This window comes from Anabrus simplex, chromosome 2 (assembly GCF_040414725.1).
Source record: "Anabrus simplex isolate iqAnaSimp1 chromosome 2, ASM4041472v1, whole genome shotgun sequence".
NCBI classification, from domain to species: Eukaryota; Metazoa; Arthropoda; class Insecta; order Orthoptera; family Tettigoniidae; genus Anabrus; species Anabrus simplex.
The window spans coordinates 1,213,142,035-1,213,161,581 of NC_090266.1; the positions used below are offsets into that span (position 1 = coordinate 1,213,142,035).

The window sequence follows — 19,547 nt, forward strand, 5'->3', positions numbered from 1 at the left end:
TTACAATCCTAGAAGTAGTGTGACAAGTATGATAAAAAACTTGGGTGGGAGACACTGGGGACTAGAAGGAAACTAACATGGTTTATGTGCCATGTATAACATATAAGCCAGCTTGGGGAGAGTTGAACAGTCTACTGGAAAAGCCCTGTTACATAGGCAGGTCAGATCATCCATGTAACTAAAAGGTAGATCGCAGAAAACTAACTATGGTAAATATTTGTTTGTAAATTGGGGAATTGATGATTGGAATTCATTACCTGCAGCTGCCTTAGAGCCTTTTTGCCAAAAATATAAGATGCTTCAAGAATAGGCTCCAGCATTCTGTAAATTGTGTGTAAATTTATATGTGATGGTGTCATATTTTAATGCAATAGCCAACCCACTGTAAATTAATACTATTTTTATATATTTTTTTGCTACTGATGTCGCACCGACACAGATACGTCTTATGGTGAGGATGGGATAGGAAAGGCCTAGGAAGTAGAAGGAAGCGGTCGTGGCCTTAATTAAGGTACAGTGCGCGATGTTGCTGCGTTAAACGGGGCACTCGAACAGGACGTCTGGGTCATAAGGACACTTCTCTTAACCTGTTCCTTACTGTCTGGTCAGACACCGTGACTCCAGTGACCCTCCTGACGTCTTGTTGCAGTTCTCTGACAGTTGCTGAACAACGCTGCAATGCACTAATGGTCAGACATCGGTCATCCTGCGGGGTTGTCATGCATCCACGACCTTGTATAACCCTCTTTGTGAACTGACCTGTCTCACTGTAGCAATTCCACAAGCTTTGGATAACTAACAGAGAGACATTGAGATCCACAGCAACAAGACGGAAAGTCCATCCTTCCTGGATCAAAGTGACAGCCATTGCGACTTGAACCCCGTTAAGATGTAGTCTGTGTACCTCACGACGACACACGGACGCACCGCTATTCACTTCATTTTGAGGAGTCACCTGACAATTTAATGCATGGCTACGCCTACAGATGGAGTATAACTTCGTTTTTGACATACCCTGAGTAGGTAAGGTCTCAAGGAATGCTGTACAACCATTGGAATCCTATCTACCAAATTAACGTTCACATACCAGATGTTATGAAACATGTTCCCCTAATTTTTTTGAACTGTGTACTTATGGTGTGTGAATTTGTATATGATGATGCTGAATTTAGAATGTTAAACTAGTAGTATTTCTGTTATACTTTATTTCCATGGAATTGCTTGCTGTACTGTTGTTGTTGTTGTTGATGGATAATTATACTTTAACTTTATCATCACACTACTGTAAGTGATCATTGCCACTGGGATATTTCCCAATTGCAATGTATTTAATAATAATAATAATAATAATAATAATAATAATAATAATGAGGAATTCCTAGAGAAACTGGAAAAAGTAATTATATTGGGAGACTTAAATGCATGGGTGGGAAATGAAAGACAAGGAAAGGAAGAAGTAATCGGACCATATGGATTTGGGAGAAGGAATGAAGGAAAGACTTTGGTTACAGGAATGGAATGATTGTGGGCAACACATGGTTTCAGAAAATTACAAACTATGGCTGCGGTGACAGAAGAATAAAATCAGTAATTGATTACTTTCTGGTGGAAAGGACAAATCGCAGACAGTTTTACCACGGGAAGCATTTGATGGAGATCATAGCAAAAATGAGTGGGAAAAATGAAAAAATTAAAGGAGAAGAGATAGTAAAATAAATGAAAATCTACAGCCTGTTTTCCAGTCATCTGACCGCATCAGGAATGGAATGAATGAAGCCCCCATCTTGCAGTGAGGATAGGGAATTGTGCCGGCTGACGAGGCCTGTCGCACTCCTATGGAGTAATGATTAATGACTGACAGATGAAATGAAATGATACTGGAGAGTGTTGTTGGAATGAAAGATGACGGTGAAAACTGGAGTACCCCAAAAAAAAAAAACTGTCCCGCCTCCACTTTGTCCTGCACAAATCTCACATGGAGTGACCGGCATTTGAACCATGGAACCCAGCGGTGAGAAGCCGATGCGCTGTCACCTGAGTCACGGAGGCTACTAGATAGTAAAATAATAATGTGGAAATTAAAAGATAAGAATGTACAGGAAGATTTCTAGTGAGACTGAAACAACAAATTCCAGTTACTGAAGTAGGAAATGTGGAAGATGTACGGTCCAACTTCAAAAGATCATTTGTAAGTGGATCAGAGAGTACTTGTGGTAGAACATCGACGAGAGTGAAAGAAAAGAAAACATAGCAAGAATTGGACATTAAAAAAGGACGAAAGCAAAAATTATCTGGATAATAAAAAGGAAATGTAAGTAATTGGTAAGAGAAGGGAAGACTAAAATTTGGGAAGAATGTACACAAAAGATGGAAAAGATGGAGCTGGCAGTAAAAGAATGTTGTATGGAATTATACGAAGTAATAGAAAAGGAAAAGTTTATACAAACCTGATGAAGAGGAAGGTGGAGAGTTGATAATACAACCAAAAGAAATAGAGAGAAGATGGAAGGAGTATTTTGATAAACTGCAGAATGTGAGAAATGGTGCAGAGGAGACTGTAGTAAAATGATTTGATGACTCAACAGTAGAGGTATGCTGTACGACCATTGGAACCCCATGGTTCCAACAGACAACCTGGAAAGCAGAGGTGGAATTAGCAGACCATAAAATGAAAATGGGGAAGGCACCAGGGATGGATGAAATTAGTGTGAAAATGATAAAGGCTGCTGGACCTGTTGGACTACAATGGGTGTACAGATTGTTCGAACAGAAACGTATGCCAGAAGACTACAGAGAGGGAATAATAATAATAATAAGAAGAAGAAGAAGAAGAAGAAGAAGAAGAAGAAGAAGAAGAAGAAGAAGAAGAAGAAGAAGAAGAAGAAGAAGAAGAAGAAGAAGAAGAAGAAGAAGAAGAAGAAGTCAAGTCAAAAAGCATGATGGCACAACATTTCAAGAAACATACCCCAGGGGGTAAATCTTCGGATAAATCCCTCGTCGTGAACACCACGGTGCACGAGTCTCGTTTGGATTCTGGGGGAGACTCGACATCATGCAAGAGACGAGTCAGAGCATCTCGGTGTACCCCGAAGAGTCAAAAACTCAGCAACTTTCAACATAAATTCACTTACACAAACTGGCAAGCTGAAAACCCTCACCAAAGCTCTTCACAAAATCAGATATCCATAATGGCCCTACAGGAAACAAGGTACCCAGATAAAGAGATTTTTTAATCCGAAGGCTACCGATTTTTTAAGAGCAAAGCGCAAAGAGGAATCCTCAATGGAGCTGTGATGCTTGGAACCGCGTTTGTTGTTAGAACCAAGATCCTTAAATCGGTTGCAAATTTCGAACCTGTGAATGACAAATTGTCTATACTCGCAATTAAACCTATGCCCTAGTTAACGCACATGCTCCTACAAACGATAAAAACAAGTCAGATCCAGACGAAGTTGATAATTTCTGGAACCTACTGGATGAAAAATTAGACAAAATCCCCAAACACCATGTCAAGCTTCTTTTGGGTGACTTCAATGCCCAACTAGGTCGTGAACAGAAGTACAAGAAAATTATAGGAAATTACCCTGCTCACAAAAGAACCAATCCCAACGGCAAAAGACTGGTGTCCATTTGCGAAAATCACAACCTGCAGGTCATGTCGACCCACTTTCGCCATCTACCCAGAAAGCAAATGACTTGGCATTCTCCCGTCCAAGCTCTCGGAGAGTTCCAAATTGATCATGTTGCAATCTCCAGGAGAAATAGCCCTGAGATTATGAATGTCAAGGTAAAGAAAGGCATCAATGTGGCCTCAGATCATTATATGTCTCTTATCAAATTCAAACCAATTCCTGCAAACACAAGGAAGACAACCAAACAGATCACACGCTTCGACAATGATAAACTTCGGCAAAGGGTCAAGGAGTTCCAGGAGACGGCTAGACCAAATGACTGTGACTTTAACAACGCCGAAAGTCTCGTTGTTGAGGCCGCCAAAGACGTTGCAGAAATCAAGAGAAGCAAAAAGCATGCCTGGTGGAATAGTACCTGCGAATCAATCCTCCAAGAAAGACTCAATGCGTGGAAACAGTACTACTCTACGAAATCAGAAAATGATTGGGAAACCTACAAAACCCAACGTGTCCAAGCAGCTAGGGTGTTCAGAACTGAGAAATGTAAATACGAAAAATCTCTCATTGAAAAGATAGAACAAAACTTTAGAGGGTTCAGAAAAGGTCGCTCAACAGCTGAACGAATCCAAAAACTCAAAACGATCATCAGGTATTGTACACTAAGGTCCAGCAGTATGTGTCTGTCTTTGTGGACTTTAAGAAAGCGTACGACTCCACTGACCGGGAAGTCCTGCTAAACATCTTAAATGAATTTGGAGTTGATTTGAAACTGCTGGCATTAATTAGAGCCACCCTGACCGATACAAAATCCAAGGTGAAGTTCCACGGATGTGTCTCGCATTCCTTTGACATCAAAACAGGAGTCCAACAAGGTGATGGGCTATCCCCGATACTCTTCAACTGTGTTCTTGAAAAGATCATCAGAACCTGGCAGGTGAGATTACAGGAATCTTGATTGATGACTTATGAGATTACAGGAAACCAACTACAGCCCATTGAGAATAGGAACCAAATCCAAGGAGATCGCAACAGACTGCTTAGCATTTGCCGATGATATTGCTGTTCTCTCAAACGACATAGAAACCGCTAGAGCTCACGCTGAAATTTTAAAGGAAATTGCCGAACAAACTGGTCTGCAGATATCGTTTGAGAAAACAGAAGTAATGACTAACATCAAAGAGGCTCCACCAAAACTCCATACAAAATACGGGGACATCACCCAAGTAGACAAATTCAAATACCTGGGTGAGATCATCAAGAAAAATGGACTGGACAAAGAAGCATTTCAGGACCGAGTACGCAAACTGGAAATAGCCTACCAAACATCCCGCACAATCTACAACAAAAAATGCCTTTCCCAAAACACCAAGATACGTCACTATGAAACACTTCTGAGGCCAGTAGTTCTATATGCAGCCGAAACCCTGTCTCTAAATGCCAACAAAGGACTCCTTGAAGAACTGGAGAAAAGAGAACACAAAATTGTGAGAGGAATCTTGGGATCAAAGTACAGAAATGGAATCCATCAAAAGAGATCCAACAAGGAAGTCTACAGCAAAATAGAGAAAATTACCGACACATTTAGAAAAAGACGGGCACGATTTTATGGTCATCTGAAAAGAATGGACGGAAGAAAGTTAACTAAAGAAATCTTTCACTTTTTTGATTCAAACCCCAAAACCACACAATTCCCTGGTTTAGAAATACCAAAGACCTGCAAATGCTACATATCTCAGCTGAAGACGCCCTTAACAGAGATCTCTTCCGCAAGAACATATTGACGAACGGGCTAAACCGAGACGAGCAACCGAAGAGAAGACACGGTGCTCCTTGGACAGAGGAGCGTAAGCAGGCCCACTCACAAAGAATGAGGGAAATTTGGGCTCTAAAAAAGGCCAAGTTCAGTGTCAAATGCAACAAGACTTAACATGGTCCTTGATGGCTCCAGCGAATTATATAAATAATAATAATAATAATAATAATAATAATAATAATAATAATAATAATAATAATAATAATAATAATAATACCAGTCCTTAAGAACGGGGAGAGAAAAAAGCGTGATAAATATAGAGGAATAAACACTCAATACTGGAAAGGATATTAGAGAGGAGAATGAGAAGAAAGGTAGACTGAGAGTTGCAAGAGGAACAGTGTGGCTTTAGACGTGGAATATCTACAGTGGACCCAATATTCACCATGAGCCAATATGGAAAGGATCTGGTCATGGCAGTCATAGATACACTGCTCAAGAAAATTAGAGGGACAAGACTTTAATCACAAGTACCATGTAAGCAGTCCGCGATTAAGATATATACAGTCGCTATTATTCTTCCAACATGTTTTAAGAATGAGAGGAATCTTCCACATTTCGTTGGAAAGCACTGGTTAAATGTTTTATTATTATTACAAGATATTAGAATAATTCCGTATTGACGGTTTTCACTTTACAATGGCGAAAAATGAAAGTATCCTCCTATTCAATACATCATATATTCCGTCATTAGACGGAGTAAACAAGTTCAGACATGTTTCGGCTCGTTTGAGCCATCTTCAGTGAAAAAATTAGGGGGGTTGGAATAATTTACATAATATGAGTTGAAAAAATGCTAAAAAACATAATGAAAGCGCAAATGAAAAAACAAACAAAAGAGAGCCTAGACGGAAACAAAATAGCACAAATATACAATATTTACATCAATATGCAGAGCAAAAAACAACTTATTGCAACAAAATTCAGTGAAACAGGAGTTAATTTGAAATAATAATTGATACTAAAAAACTGCGTTAACCTAAGAAACAAGGGAATGAGAAAACAAATGATGCAGATGGAAATGAATAATAGTAGCACATGGTGAGGTTGTGAGGACCTTATCACAGGCTTTTCGCCTGCAGGTTAATTCAGGCTTGGTTTCTCTCAAAATGTTTGCTCCCGCTCTCCTCCTAACCATTTTGATGTGATGGGTTTCCACTAGGATTTTGACAGTGATTTCAAAACTGTTTTGTCATTTTTATAAACTAATAATTTGTAAACTATGAGGTCCACAACCTCACCATGTGCTACTATTATTCATTTCCATCTGCATCATTTGTTTTCTCATTCCCTTGTTTCTTAGGTTAACGCAGTTTTTTAGTATCAATTATTATTTCAAATTAACTCCTGTTTCACTGAATTTTGTTGCAATAAGTTGTTTTTTGCTCTGCATATTGATGTAAATATTGTATATTTGTGCTATTTTGTTTCCGTCTAGGCTCTCTTTTGTTTGTTTTTTCATTTGCGCTTTCATTATGTTTTTTAGCATTTTTTCAACTCATATTATGTAAATTATTCCAACCCCCCTAATTTTTTCACTGAAGATGGCTCAAACGAGCCAAAACATGTCTGAACTTGTTTACTCCGTCTAATGACGGAATATATGATGTATTGAATAGGAGGATACTTTCATTTTTCGCCATTGTAAACTGGTTAAATGTATCGTGCTATGCCTCAGAGTGAAATGGAGCAGCAATGTCTCACTCTGTCATCTAGTTAGTGAAAGTAAAGAGTATGTCTTCTATACTCTTTGTGTATGTTTCATAAGTCGAAATGAGGTATATGAATGAGGCAGAACATGTTCGGGCAGTGATATTACTGTAGGAAGGTTTGACTATTTGTGCAGTGTCTACAGAGCTTAATGTGGCTTCATCTGTTGTTGGGGGGGTTTGGAAATGATTTTGTGAAAATGGTACATACACACAAAAACCAGGGCAAGGAAGAAAATGGAAAACATCGGCCAGAGAAGACTGGTCAATTTTTCTCTCCACCGGCGTTCTGCAGGTGCCCAGGACCTACAAAATGATCTAAGAGAAGCAAATGATTGTAGTGTCAGTGACCAAACAATACGCAACAGACTCCAAGAGGCAGGTTTAAGACCAAGAAAACCTCATTAGGTCCCTCGATTAACTGTTCAGCACAAGAGAGATAGACTTCGATTTACTGAGGACCATAGGAACTGGAAGCCGTCTCACTGGCACAATGTATTGTTTACATATGAGTCGGCTTTCGCCTAACATGTGCACATGTATATCATCATCGAGGTAAAAATTATAAATAAGCAGCAGTCCAGGAAATGGACAGATTTGGCTGCGGCTCAGTCATGGTGGGGTCGACTTAATACTCAGAGTTACATCAACGAGATTGTATTGGATCATGTTATGCCCATTGCAGTTGTAATGGGTCCCTAGTTTATCCTGCAACACGACAATGTAGGAGCACATTCAGAAGCAGCCACCATGGAAACTCTGCAGGACTTCGCGATTCAAACATTAGACTGGCCTGCTCTGAGTCCTGACTTCAATCCCACTGAGCATTTAAGGGATATACTGAACAGACAACTTCAGGCCTGTCCTTTATCACCTCAGACTCTTGAACAACTTGCAGAGGTCCTTGTTGAGGACTGCATGTTATAAATCTCATTCAGTCTTGATGGTTTTCACTTTACAAATATTGAAAAGGAGGATAATATATGACTTTTTTATCTGTAAAGTCCTTATTCAGGAGCAAGCCTCGAAAATGTGAGGCAGGAATACGGGCACATGGAGGGCCTACCGGATATTCGGTTTATGACACTGTGTTGAATTTCTGGTCATAGCACCAATATGTGTGATAAGAAGTGAACAGGATATGTACATTTCAGCTTTAAAAAAGTTTCATTTTCCAGATAAAATGTCTGTTTCACTTCAACCATTCCTGAAGAAATAGTGCAGGTGTTTAAAATGTTTTCCTTCTAATTTTTTTGAGCAGTGTATAACAAAAGGCATACAAAAGTGTACCCAGGGAGTAGGTTTGTGCAACCATGGTCAGAAAGAGACTGGATACATAAACCGTGTAAATAATGATGTAAGCAATATACAACAACTGTGTCAGCAGCGTACAGACTCCAGTTGAAAAGACGGAATGCTTTAGAAGTGAAACTGGATAAGACAGGGGAGTGTGCTATCATCTCTTCTGTTTCTAATGGTTACAGACGAAATTGTAAGGGAGACAAAGGAAGCATATGGGAATAGGGAGATGAAGTCACTTACTATTTGTAGATGATATTGTGGTCTGGGGAATGAACAGCAAAGAAGTACCAGAACAACTTGATGCAATGAATGAGAAAATTGAAAAGTATGATATGAACATCAGCGCAGATAAAAGCAAAACCGTGGTGATATCAACAGGTAAAAAGCCTTGTGAAAATTGTTAGTTAAAGCCTTCAAATTGTTGACAGTTTCAAATATCTTGGGAGTGAATGAATGCAGAATACAAGGCTGGACATAGAGATTAGCAAGAGGTGCAACAGGCAGTGCACACCACCAGAGTGTAAAGAGATAATGTACACAATGTATTATTCACCCATACTAACTCATGCAGCTGAGACCTGGACAATGACAAGTAGACAGGAAAGTAGAATTCAAGCCAGTAAAATGAAATGCCTAAGAATTATGATAGAAAAGACAAGGAAAGACAGAGTGAGAAACGAAGATGTGGGAAAGGAGGTTGGAATGGAAAACCTAAATGAGAGAAATGATAGGAGTAAACTAAGATGGTATGGACATGTAAAGAGGATGGAGGAGGAAAGGATACCAAAACAGATGATGGAGATGAAGTTTGAGGGAAAGAAAGTGAGGGGGCTCAATTCCGTACAGAGGAGTGCAAGAAGAAAGAACCTGGACTGGGACAAAGTGCTGGAAGGAGAAAGGAAGATGGAGAAGTGCCAGCAGCAGCTGGATAAGGGGAGAGGAGGAGGAGGAGAATGATGATGGTGTACGGCAACAAAAGACCGATGAAGAAAATTAAAAAACCTGCAAAATACGAACAATCATAATTTACATACATAATCACATAATTAAACATATTGAAACATTTGCCCCTTACTTGGCAACCAACCATTCTAGTTCATTACGGCAGAAACAACAAAATACCATATTGCATTGAAATAAACTGCTTGAATTCTGCAGCTCTTTTCAGTCACACCACACAATTCCTCCTACCAATCTTGCATTTTTGGAAGTGCCGGGAATCAAACCCTGCAAATATGGCACCCAATAGTGTTAACCATACCACTACAGAGTGATATTCACATGGCTCTGCAGTTTCAGCGTGATTCCTATCACACATTCATTACACTGTAGTACCAATATAATGGTCCGTTATTGGACATTATAAATTTTCCAGCTAACTCATTCTTGGTTGCCTGCGTTTCGCCCTCGTGTGATAAGTTAGGCTCGTCAGTTGGGACTTAGCACACCACCCAAGACGCAAGGCTAGTGTATACCATGGAGGCCACTGCATAGGCTACCTGAAGCCACCAGCAGTGCCAATGCACTATGAGAGCTATGTCTCACTTCCAAAAATAGATGCCTGCCTGGCCATCAAATGATGTAGATGTTGATTCCCATAGGGAACCTAAAATATTTGTCCTGAATGAGTAAATTTATAATACCAATATAATGGTCCGTTATTGGACATTATAAATTTTCCAGCTAACTCATTCTTGGTTGCCTGCATTTCGCCCTCGTGTGCTAAGTTAGGCTCGTCAGTTGGGACTTAGCACACCACCCAAGACGCAAGGCTAGTGCATACCATGGAGCCTCGTCCTACGTGGAAGATTCTGATGACGACTCTAGCATTCCAAACGAATTTATAGCTAAAGGAGATTTTGTTTATAGAAATTTACAATGAAATAACATTACCTGACAAACAAATTTTGTTTTGTGCACTTTACAACGCATTATAACTAACGTTAAATTTAATAATAAATTGCTCTACAGAAAATTGATATTTTTGGTTTAATCACCTCTTTTATGGTTAGCATAATTTGTTTGGAGCGACAACTCCTAAAAGATATTCACATTTCCGCACATGTTTACTTTGAACTCACCAGTATAACAAACTAAGAAATTGCTACTTTTTTTGCAAATGATTATGAAATGATACAAGACAGCCCAGTCTTGATTTTTCTACTACCTTATACTATAAATGAACAAGTTAGTACGCAATAACTTGTGAGATCTTACCTTCATATATTCTTGTAATGCTGAAGTTATTGCTGTAAGTACTTCTGGCATAAAACTAGAAATGGTGTTGGCTGGTATTCGAAATAGATTGCTAGAGTTTGGTAACTGTCACCACTAGCTGAAAATCGTAAGGCAACTTTTAGTTTTGGACGGGCAGGAACTGTGTTTCTCATTAGCGTATCTATTTTTGATATTTTATGTTCAATTAAATTAAACAGTTCGTTAAATTGCCCCACACTCATTCTCATAATTCTCTTGTATTCCAGAGGATCTTCTTCGGCAAGTTCCCAAAGTATTGTAGATGAAGCTCCTAGCTGATCTCTACGACACACCCATTCTTTAACCCAGCACGCCCTACTTTTGGTTAATATTTCTTGAAGCTCTTCACTTAAACAATGAACAATATCACTTACAGCCTCATCAACAGCTTCCTCGTACTCTTCATCAACCCCCTCCATGTTCTCACACATCCTCTGACAACTGAGTATACAATGACGTCCTATAAAAACACTTCCACTATTAACCACGTCCACATTAAAACTGGCTAGTGGCTGCCACTAGAACATAAAAATGGAAGCCATTATTGTCCTCGTGTGTAAGCCTACTGTCTAGCCATTTCACTGGCTGCCACTTCTAGTCGCCAGTACTGGGTGCCACTACTCTCCCCATTTGCAAGGGGCTTTAGCTCTGTATGATCTAGTGCTGGTGATAATACAAAGTTAAGGCTGACAATCATCAGGAATTCATCTCGAGAAAGAGAACTAAGCATCTCCAGAGGAAGTTATTAGTAACATTCACGATTAAGCTGAGCATGTTAACATATAAATTATGTAGTTATGTACGAATTATAGCCTCCGTGGCTCATACGGCAGCGTGTTGGCCTCTCACCACTGAATACCATGGTTCAAATTCCGGTCACTCCTTGTGAGATTTGTGCTGGATAAAGTGGAGGCGGAACAGGTTTTTCTCTGGGTGCTCCGGCTTTTCCCTGTCATCTTTCATTCCAGCAACACTCTCCATTCCCATTTCATAGCATCTTTCAGTCATTCATAAATCACTTTGGGAGTGGCGACCCCATCGTACTAATAGCCTATATATGATTCATTCATTACATCCCTGACCCAGTCAGTCATCCCTACTTCATCTCTACTTGACTTCCAGATCCCTGTACCCTTATCACTGCTCCCTAGACCACCCCATTTCCCTGAATGTACCTAAGTCTTCCAAACAAACCTCTGAACTGATATGTGCCATTGCGGTTCAAGTGAAAGCCATCTGAGCGTAGATCCCTATCTCCTGCCCATCCATTAGGATCTACAAACGTCACTACCAATGTTTCTATAACAGTTATAAATTAATTGAGTTGAAACTTGTCACAGGTGAACAATGTAGTGGAAGTGGAAAATGTTTATTGAAGACTTCATTTGTAAAGTGTGGTAGTATGTTTTACTTGTAATGACCAAACCTGTACTGTGTAATATTTGTAACATATGGTATTTGTAAATAGTAGATTGCAGTTCTGTACTTACTGGAAGTATCCAGAAATGTTACATGAATTTTTGAGCAGGGTGTGTTGTATTTTGTTGGTTATGTCTTCTAGAATATATTTTCTGACTGTTCTGGAAATGGAAGGTTTGCGAGCGTGTGTATTCGAGAATGTTATTTAAAATTCGTGACGGGAGTAGGAATTGTGATTGGTGAACCTAGGAGAGGATAGGCGGACTTGTGCATTCTGATTGGCTACTCCAAGGCCAGGGTTTACCTAAATATAGAGAGTGAGGCAGTGTTCGTGATAATTCGGTCTGTCTTGTCTTGTCTTGGCCTGGTCTGCCTTAGTCTGTCTTGGTCTGTCTGAAGTTTTGCGTCGTGTGCGACGCCTCGCTTCCGGGATGGGCCACCTTCGGGTAAGCACTTTTGAATTCCGTTCTGGCTAAAATTTCCATAATGTTCGGTTGCTATTTCGTATAGGAGTCTGCCCTAGCCTAACCTAGATTCGTCAAATTAATTATTTATGATGCCTTAGCTTTTCAGCTGGGCTTGCCGGTTTGTTTTTGAGGCATTCCCATTTCTTGTTTCACTAAATATGTAGATTGTAATTTAATATATTTATCTTGCGGTTTGCCTCTGGTAGTTCTGTGTCACTTGATGTATGCTAGTGTTTTGGAGAGTACATTTACTTCACTGAAAATTGCCTTGTACAACTGAATTTGTAACTAGATGTATAGTTGGTTTGAAATTTTGAACTTGTACAAAGATATTATCAAAGAAACTCTAAGTTATGTGTATCACAGAGAATATAGTTCGTAAGTTGCAAGTTGGCGGATTTTGTTCGGAATGTATTTGTAAAATCCTTTTGTAAATAACATTTTTCAAATTTAAGGATCACGGTTGATTTATTTCGGAATCTGCAATCTAAGCCATGTCCATGCCCTCGGTAGGTCCTGCCTGCTTCTATTTTCCTGGTTTATTGTCCACTAGTTGGCCCTACTGATATTTACATATGTTTTGGTCGGCAGAGATCCGTGTAATTTCAGCTAATGTTTCTCTGAGTGTGTAGTGGTTTCTGATATTGTGTAGTTGCTCTTACCTTCCCCCCTTTACTGTGTTTAGTGCTTTGTTTTGTGTAACCACTGTAGTAGCGGTTACAAAACTGAAAAGAGAAAGGAGAGCTTTTTCTCCAGCTGTATGAATCTGGAAGTTTAAATGATAGTTTTGTTAGAGCATTCCTTCTAAAGCCAACGATTGCATGAAAAGTGATTTTGAGATATTTACTTATTTGTCTACAACAGAAAGGTACAAGTTTGCTTCAATGCGTTTCTGCATTTTAAATGTTCAATCTCACATGTGAAATATGGAAATGAATTGAAAGTAACTCCCATCTTTCTGGTGTACAAACAAACCTTAAATATCTCCAAACTAATTTGATGTAGTTATTGGCTTTCAAAAATGCACCTCAATTATAGCATTCGTACATCTTTGCACTCAACTAGGAACGTTCTCATCCCATAGCTCCAGGTGAGTTCACAACATTATTATCTTATAACAAAATATAATAAGTGTATTACTTTTACTCATTTACTTACGTTTATTTCCTCTTTAAGGTTATTGCCACTTATATTGAGATATGTCAAGGTATTGGGCATACATTTGTTCAACGAGAGTGCATGCGCCAACTGGTTCACACCCTTGGAAGACAAGCCACAATGTGCTAGGTTCAGGTGTTTTAGACCCTTTGGCACTCTTGCCAACGGGCTGCTCAGGTGGTTGGCACCTGCAAAAAGATAGATAACACTTAATTTTTGTGAGATCAACAAGCCATTGTGAATAGCATATGCAAAAGGTATTTCGTGACAGATCTACGGAAAACCTTAAATAATATTGTCAAGATAAGAAACTGACATGGGCTACTATGAACTGAAGTGATGTTTCCTCTATTAAATTTAATGAACATGGAAAAAGTGCATTTCTTTTTACTTTATAAACTTGACGGTTGAGCCATATTCCCTGCACTTCAGTTCAAGCCAGAATGTAGGTGTGGGCTGATGACCTAGATGTTAGCCGCAATGTGAACTCACATTGTTGGATGTGCTTGAGAACGGTTGGCTGTTGAGAGAGCTCTTGCATTACTGTAATGATAAAGTAGTTAAAACCTACTGAAATAGCTTAATTGTGTGTATTTGTGACTCATTTAGTGCTATTCATATAGTGGTGTTTAGTGCTTGTTGGTAGAAATTGGGAGTAGTGATATTTATTTAAATTTTATAACAAGTAATTCAGTTGGTCTTCAGTAAATTACGTTTTCTAGGTTAGGTGTACCTTGTTTCGAATTTTGGTTTAGGAAATACTTTAGATAATAATATTAACTTTAAAAATATTTGTAAATATCTGTAGGTTCGTTGGTATAATACTTACAAAGGCAGATTATCATAAGGAATAGTATTGTAATTTACGTCGAAACTTCTCCGGTATTTTGTATAGATATCCGTTCAAACTATCGCGGAGGTAATAATTTACTACATTAAAAAACAAAATACACCTGTAAACTTCCATTTAAAAAGAAGTTAAAGAGATTACATGGTAATAGTTAACAGTCGTATTGTTATTGATTATTGTTGCTCTTCATATTAAAATATTGCATTGTTGGCTAAGTCGTGAACAAAGGGTGTATAAAATAGTGTAGTCAAGTAAATATAAATAAAAATCAGCTGATCTTGTATTCCAATCATTTGCAGTTCTGAGTAGGTAGTTAAAGTATCCGTAATTTATATTTCGCTCCCTCGATCTTTCAGTATTTATGAGCGGTTAGCTAATAATAATAAAGTTCATATATCGCAGTAAAGTCCCTGGAGAAGTAGTAGTAGTAGTAGTAGTAGTAGTAGTAGTAGTAGTAGTAGTAGTAGTAGTAGTAGTAGTAGTAGTAGTAGTAGTAGTAGTTTTGACAGAAATATTTTTGAGAAATTATTGTAGACAACCTCGTATTTTTCAGTAGCCCTAATTAAGGACACTTATTCTCTGTCCCGTGGAGTAGGGAAAATAATAGTAATCCACCAGCTGTAATAATCACATAACCACATTTCAGTTGAGAATTGTAATGAAGGTAAGGTATATCTTGCCTGTTATATTCATGTTTTTCTTTGTGTACAGCAATCCCTTCGATACTTAAGCATTTAATCAAACGCAACGTTTCATTTCTATTAGAGCATAGTAGGACAAAGTAATACTAAAGAAATAATCTTCTGTCTACGCGTTTAACTTTGTTGGTAATCCCCGAGTACAGTAGTTCTTGCGAATTTCAAACTTTAGGCCTAATTGCCATTTTCATTTCTATTTGTGCTTAATAATAACCTATTGTAATTAGGATACGTCTGAACGTAGTTTTTAAACTGTTGTAGTGTATTGTAGTGACTTATTAGAAATTAGAGTGCTTATTCTTATTATTTTGAGTAGTCTTGCAAATTTCAAACTTTAATTGTAATTTCAATTTCAGTTTGTGCTTAGTAATAACCTGTTGTATTATAATTAGGATACGTCTGAACATAGTTTAAAATCATTGTAGTGTATTATAGTAGGTATCTTATTATAAATTAGTGTGTTTATTCTATTACTGTGAAATATTTGTGCAGCATAGTATCTGTAGTATCTATCGTATCTGTTGTATCTGTATTAACTCTCTTATTAGAATTCTGTTGCAGTAATTAGGGTAGACTTAACTGCAGTTTAGAATTGTGTAGACCTAATTCTAGTGTATTACTTTCGGTTTTCGGTAATTAACAGCAATTTTCATTCTGTTAGTGTGTTGTTGGAAAAAAAAAAAAAATTGTACCACTAAGTAGTATTGTAGTGTAGTAGTACCTGTAGCTTATGTTAATTACCTTGTTGTTGTGTGATCTTGTGAACTATTCTAGACAATATTTCTTTCCTTTCGTTTTTATTGGCAATATTTCTTTTCTTTCATTTTTATTTGCACAGAATAAGTTATTTAATTTTTCCTTTTCTACTCATTATTCCATAAATAATAGCTACGCAGTGCAAGTGTAGGAACTGTGGGTGTGGCCAGGCATTAAAGAGTATGAGGGAGGGAGGAGTTTGAGAGTTTGAGGGAGATAATTAGGATTCTCTCAGAAGACAGGAAGGAAAGTAGGCCTCCCTCAAATAATGTACAGGATACAGTAGGTGTAAAGGAGGGATGGGAAGGAAATGGGGGAATTGTAGAAGACAAGTGGTCTAATGTTTTAAGGGGAAGGAGATTGCAGATTGTTCAGCATCAGAATTCAGGACAGGTGTCTGTGAGAAATCGGTACGAGTCACTGCAGGTAGAACAGCAGAGGGAAGATGAGGAACAGGGAACTGTTGCTGATATGTGTGAAAGTAGGAGGAAGGGAAAAGGTAGGAAAGGGAAATGTAGTGTAGTGGAAAGAAAGACAGGTGGAACAGGGTCATGGGAGGGAGAAAAGGGAGGAGGAAGTAGCTTCTGCAGCAGTGAGAGAAGATAGGGCTGACCAGGAGGGGAGGGGTTCAAATGAGGTGGGTAGGGTTGAGGCTCTGGTCATGGGGGATTCCATCGTTAGACATGTGGGGAAAGTGTGTGGAGGAAAGGGAACCAGGGTAGAGTGTTATCCAGGAATCAGGTTGAGGCAGATGTTGAGGAAAGTCGAAGAGAGGGAGGAGGGGAAGGAGAAGGTGGTAGTGTTTCACGTTGGTACTAACAACGTAAGGCAAGCAGGTATAAGTACCAACATAGTTGGAGATGTGTGGGATCTGGTAAATGCAGCACGGATGAAGTTTAAAGAAGCGGAGATCGTTATCAGTGGAATACTGTGTAGGAGGGATACTGACTGGAAGGTGATTGGGGATTTAAATGAGACTATGGAGTGGGTATGTGGGAAACTGGGAGTGAGATTTCTAGATCCTAATGGGTGGGTAGGAGACAGGGATCTGCACTCAGATGGCCTTCACTTAAACCGCAGTGGTACATATAAGTTAGGAAACTTGTTTAAAAGGGTTATAGGCAGGTACATTCAGGGAAACAGGGTGGCCTAGGGAGCGGTGTTAAGCTAACAGGAAACTGGAAATCAAGTAGGGATGACATAAAAATGTTAGTGCTCAATTGTAGAAGCATTGTAAACAAAGGAATCGAATTAAGTAATTTAATAGATATATACTTCCAGATATTGTAATAGGAGTTGAATCATGGCTGAGAAATGATATAACGGATGCAGAAATATTCTCACAGAACTTGCGTGTGTATCGTAGAGATAGAATAGGAATGGAAGGAGGGGGAGTATTCATTCTGGTGAAAGAAGAATTTGTAAGCTACGAAAAAGTTAAGGATGAAAAACATGAAATTCTGGGTGAAAGGCTCATCTCTAAAGATAGTAGGCAACTTGATGTCTTTGGAGTGTACAGACCGGGAAAGAGTAGCGCTGACGCTGATTCAGAATTATTTGGTAAGATAATCAGGTATGTGGGAAACGATAAGGAAAGGAACGTGATTGTAGTGGGTGATCTCAATTTACCATATGTCAATTGGGAAGGAAATGCGAAGCACAGGAAGCATGAAAAACAAATGGCAAATAAGTTAATATGGGAAGGGCACCTGCTTCAGAAAGTGATGGAACCAACTAGAGGGAAGAATATTTTGGATGTGGTGCTGATAAAACCACACGAGCTCTATAGAGAAACCAAAGTAATAGATGGTATTAGTGGTCACAAAGCTGTTTTTGTCGTAGTTAAAGAAAGGAAGGTATTAAAATTAGGACTATTAGGCAGTACCATATGGCTGGTAAAGCAAACATAAGGGAGTTTTAAAAAAGTAACTATGATTGCTGGAAAATGGTAAATAAAAATGTAAAAAGACTCTGGGATGGGTTTAAAGCAATTGTTGAGGAAAGTGAAAATAGGTTTGTACCTGTAAAGGTGGTAAGGAATGGTAAAGATCCACTATATATTATAACACAGAAATAAAGAGACTAAGAAGGAAGTGCAGGTTGGAATGAAAGAGAGTTAGAAATTGTTATGGAAGTAAGGAGAAATTGAAGGAACTTACAAGGAAATTGAATCCAGCAAAGAAGTCAGCCAAGGATAACATGATGGCAAGCATAATTGGTGGTCATACAAATTTTAGTGAAAAATGGAAGGGTATGTATAGGTACTTAAAGGCAGAAACAGGTTCAAAGAAGGATATTCTTGGAATCATTAATGAACAAGGGGAGTGTGTATGCGAGGATCTTCAAAAGGCAGAAGTATTCAGTCAGCAGTATGTCAAGATTGTTGGTTACACGGATAAGGTCCAGATAAGGGATGCGAGTAATACTAAAGAAGTATTAAAATTTACCTATGATAACAATGACATTTACAGTAAGATACAAAAGTTGAAAACTAGAAAAGCAGCTGGAATTGATAAGATTTCTGGGGATATACTAAAGGCAATAGGTTGGGATATAGTACCATATCTGAAATACTTATTTGGTTATTGTTTGGTTGAAGGAGCTATACCAAATGAATGGAGAGTTGCTATAGTAGCCCCTGTGTATAAAGGAAAGGGTGATAGACATAAAGCTGAAAATTACAGGCCAGTCAGTTTGACATGCATTGCATGTAAGCTTTGGGAAAGCATTCTTTCTGATTATATTAGACATGTTTGTGAAATTAATAACTGGTTTGACAGAAGGCAGTTTGGGTTTAGGAAAGTTTATTCCACTGAAGCTCAGCTTGTAGGATTTCAGCAAGATATAGCAGATATCCTGGATTCAGGAGGCCAAATGGACTGTATTGCGATTGACCTGTCTAAGGCATTTGATAGGGTAGATCATGGAAGACTACTGGCATAAATGAGTACTATTGGACTAGAACAAAGAGTGACTGAATGGGTGGCTATATTTCTAGAAAATAGAACTCAGGGAATTAGAGTAGGCAAAGCTTTATCTGACCCTGAATAATTAAGAGAGGAATTCCTCAAGGCAGTATTATTGGACCTTTGTGTTTTCTTATATATATCAATGATATGTGTAAAGAAGTGGATTCAGAGATAAGGCTGTTTGGAGATAATGTTATTTTGTACAGAGTAATAAATAAGTTACAAGATTGTGATCGGCTGCACTGTGACCTCGATAGTGTTATGAGATGGACGGTGGGCAATGGTATGATGATAAATGGGGTTAAACGTCAGGTTGTGAGTTTCACAAATAGGAAAAGTCCTCTCAGTTTTAATTACTGTGTTGATGGGGTGAAAGTTCCTTTTGGGGATCATTGTAAGTACCTGGGTGTTAATATAAGGAAAGATCTTCATTGGGGTAATCACATAAATATGATTGTTAATAAAGGGTATAAATCTCTGCACATGGTTATGAGGGTATTTAGGGGTTGTAGTAAGGA

General features: G+C 38.5%; 1 protein-coding gene across 3 annotated transcripts in view; it reads right to left on the reverse strand.

Annotated features, from left to right (window-relative positions):
• LRR (Leucine-rich repeat) overlaps positions 1-19,547 on the reverse strand; it is an 808,120-nt gene that overhangs the window by 479,030 nt on the left and 309,543 nt on the right. For all 3 annotated transcript variants that reach the window (XM_067142208.2, XM_067142207.2, XM_067142206.2), the window contains exon 10: positions 13,757-13,944. In XM_067142208.2, coding sequence (XP_066998309.2) covers positions 13,757-13,944 — 188 coding nt within the window. The remainder of the gene's footprint in view (positions 1-13,756; positions 13,945-19,547) is intronic.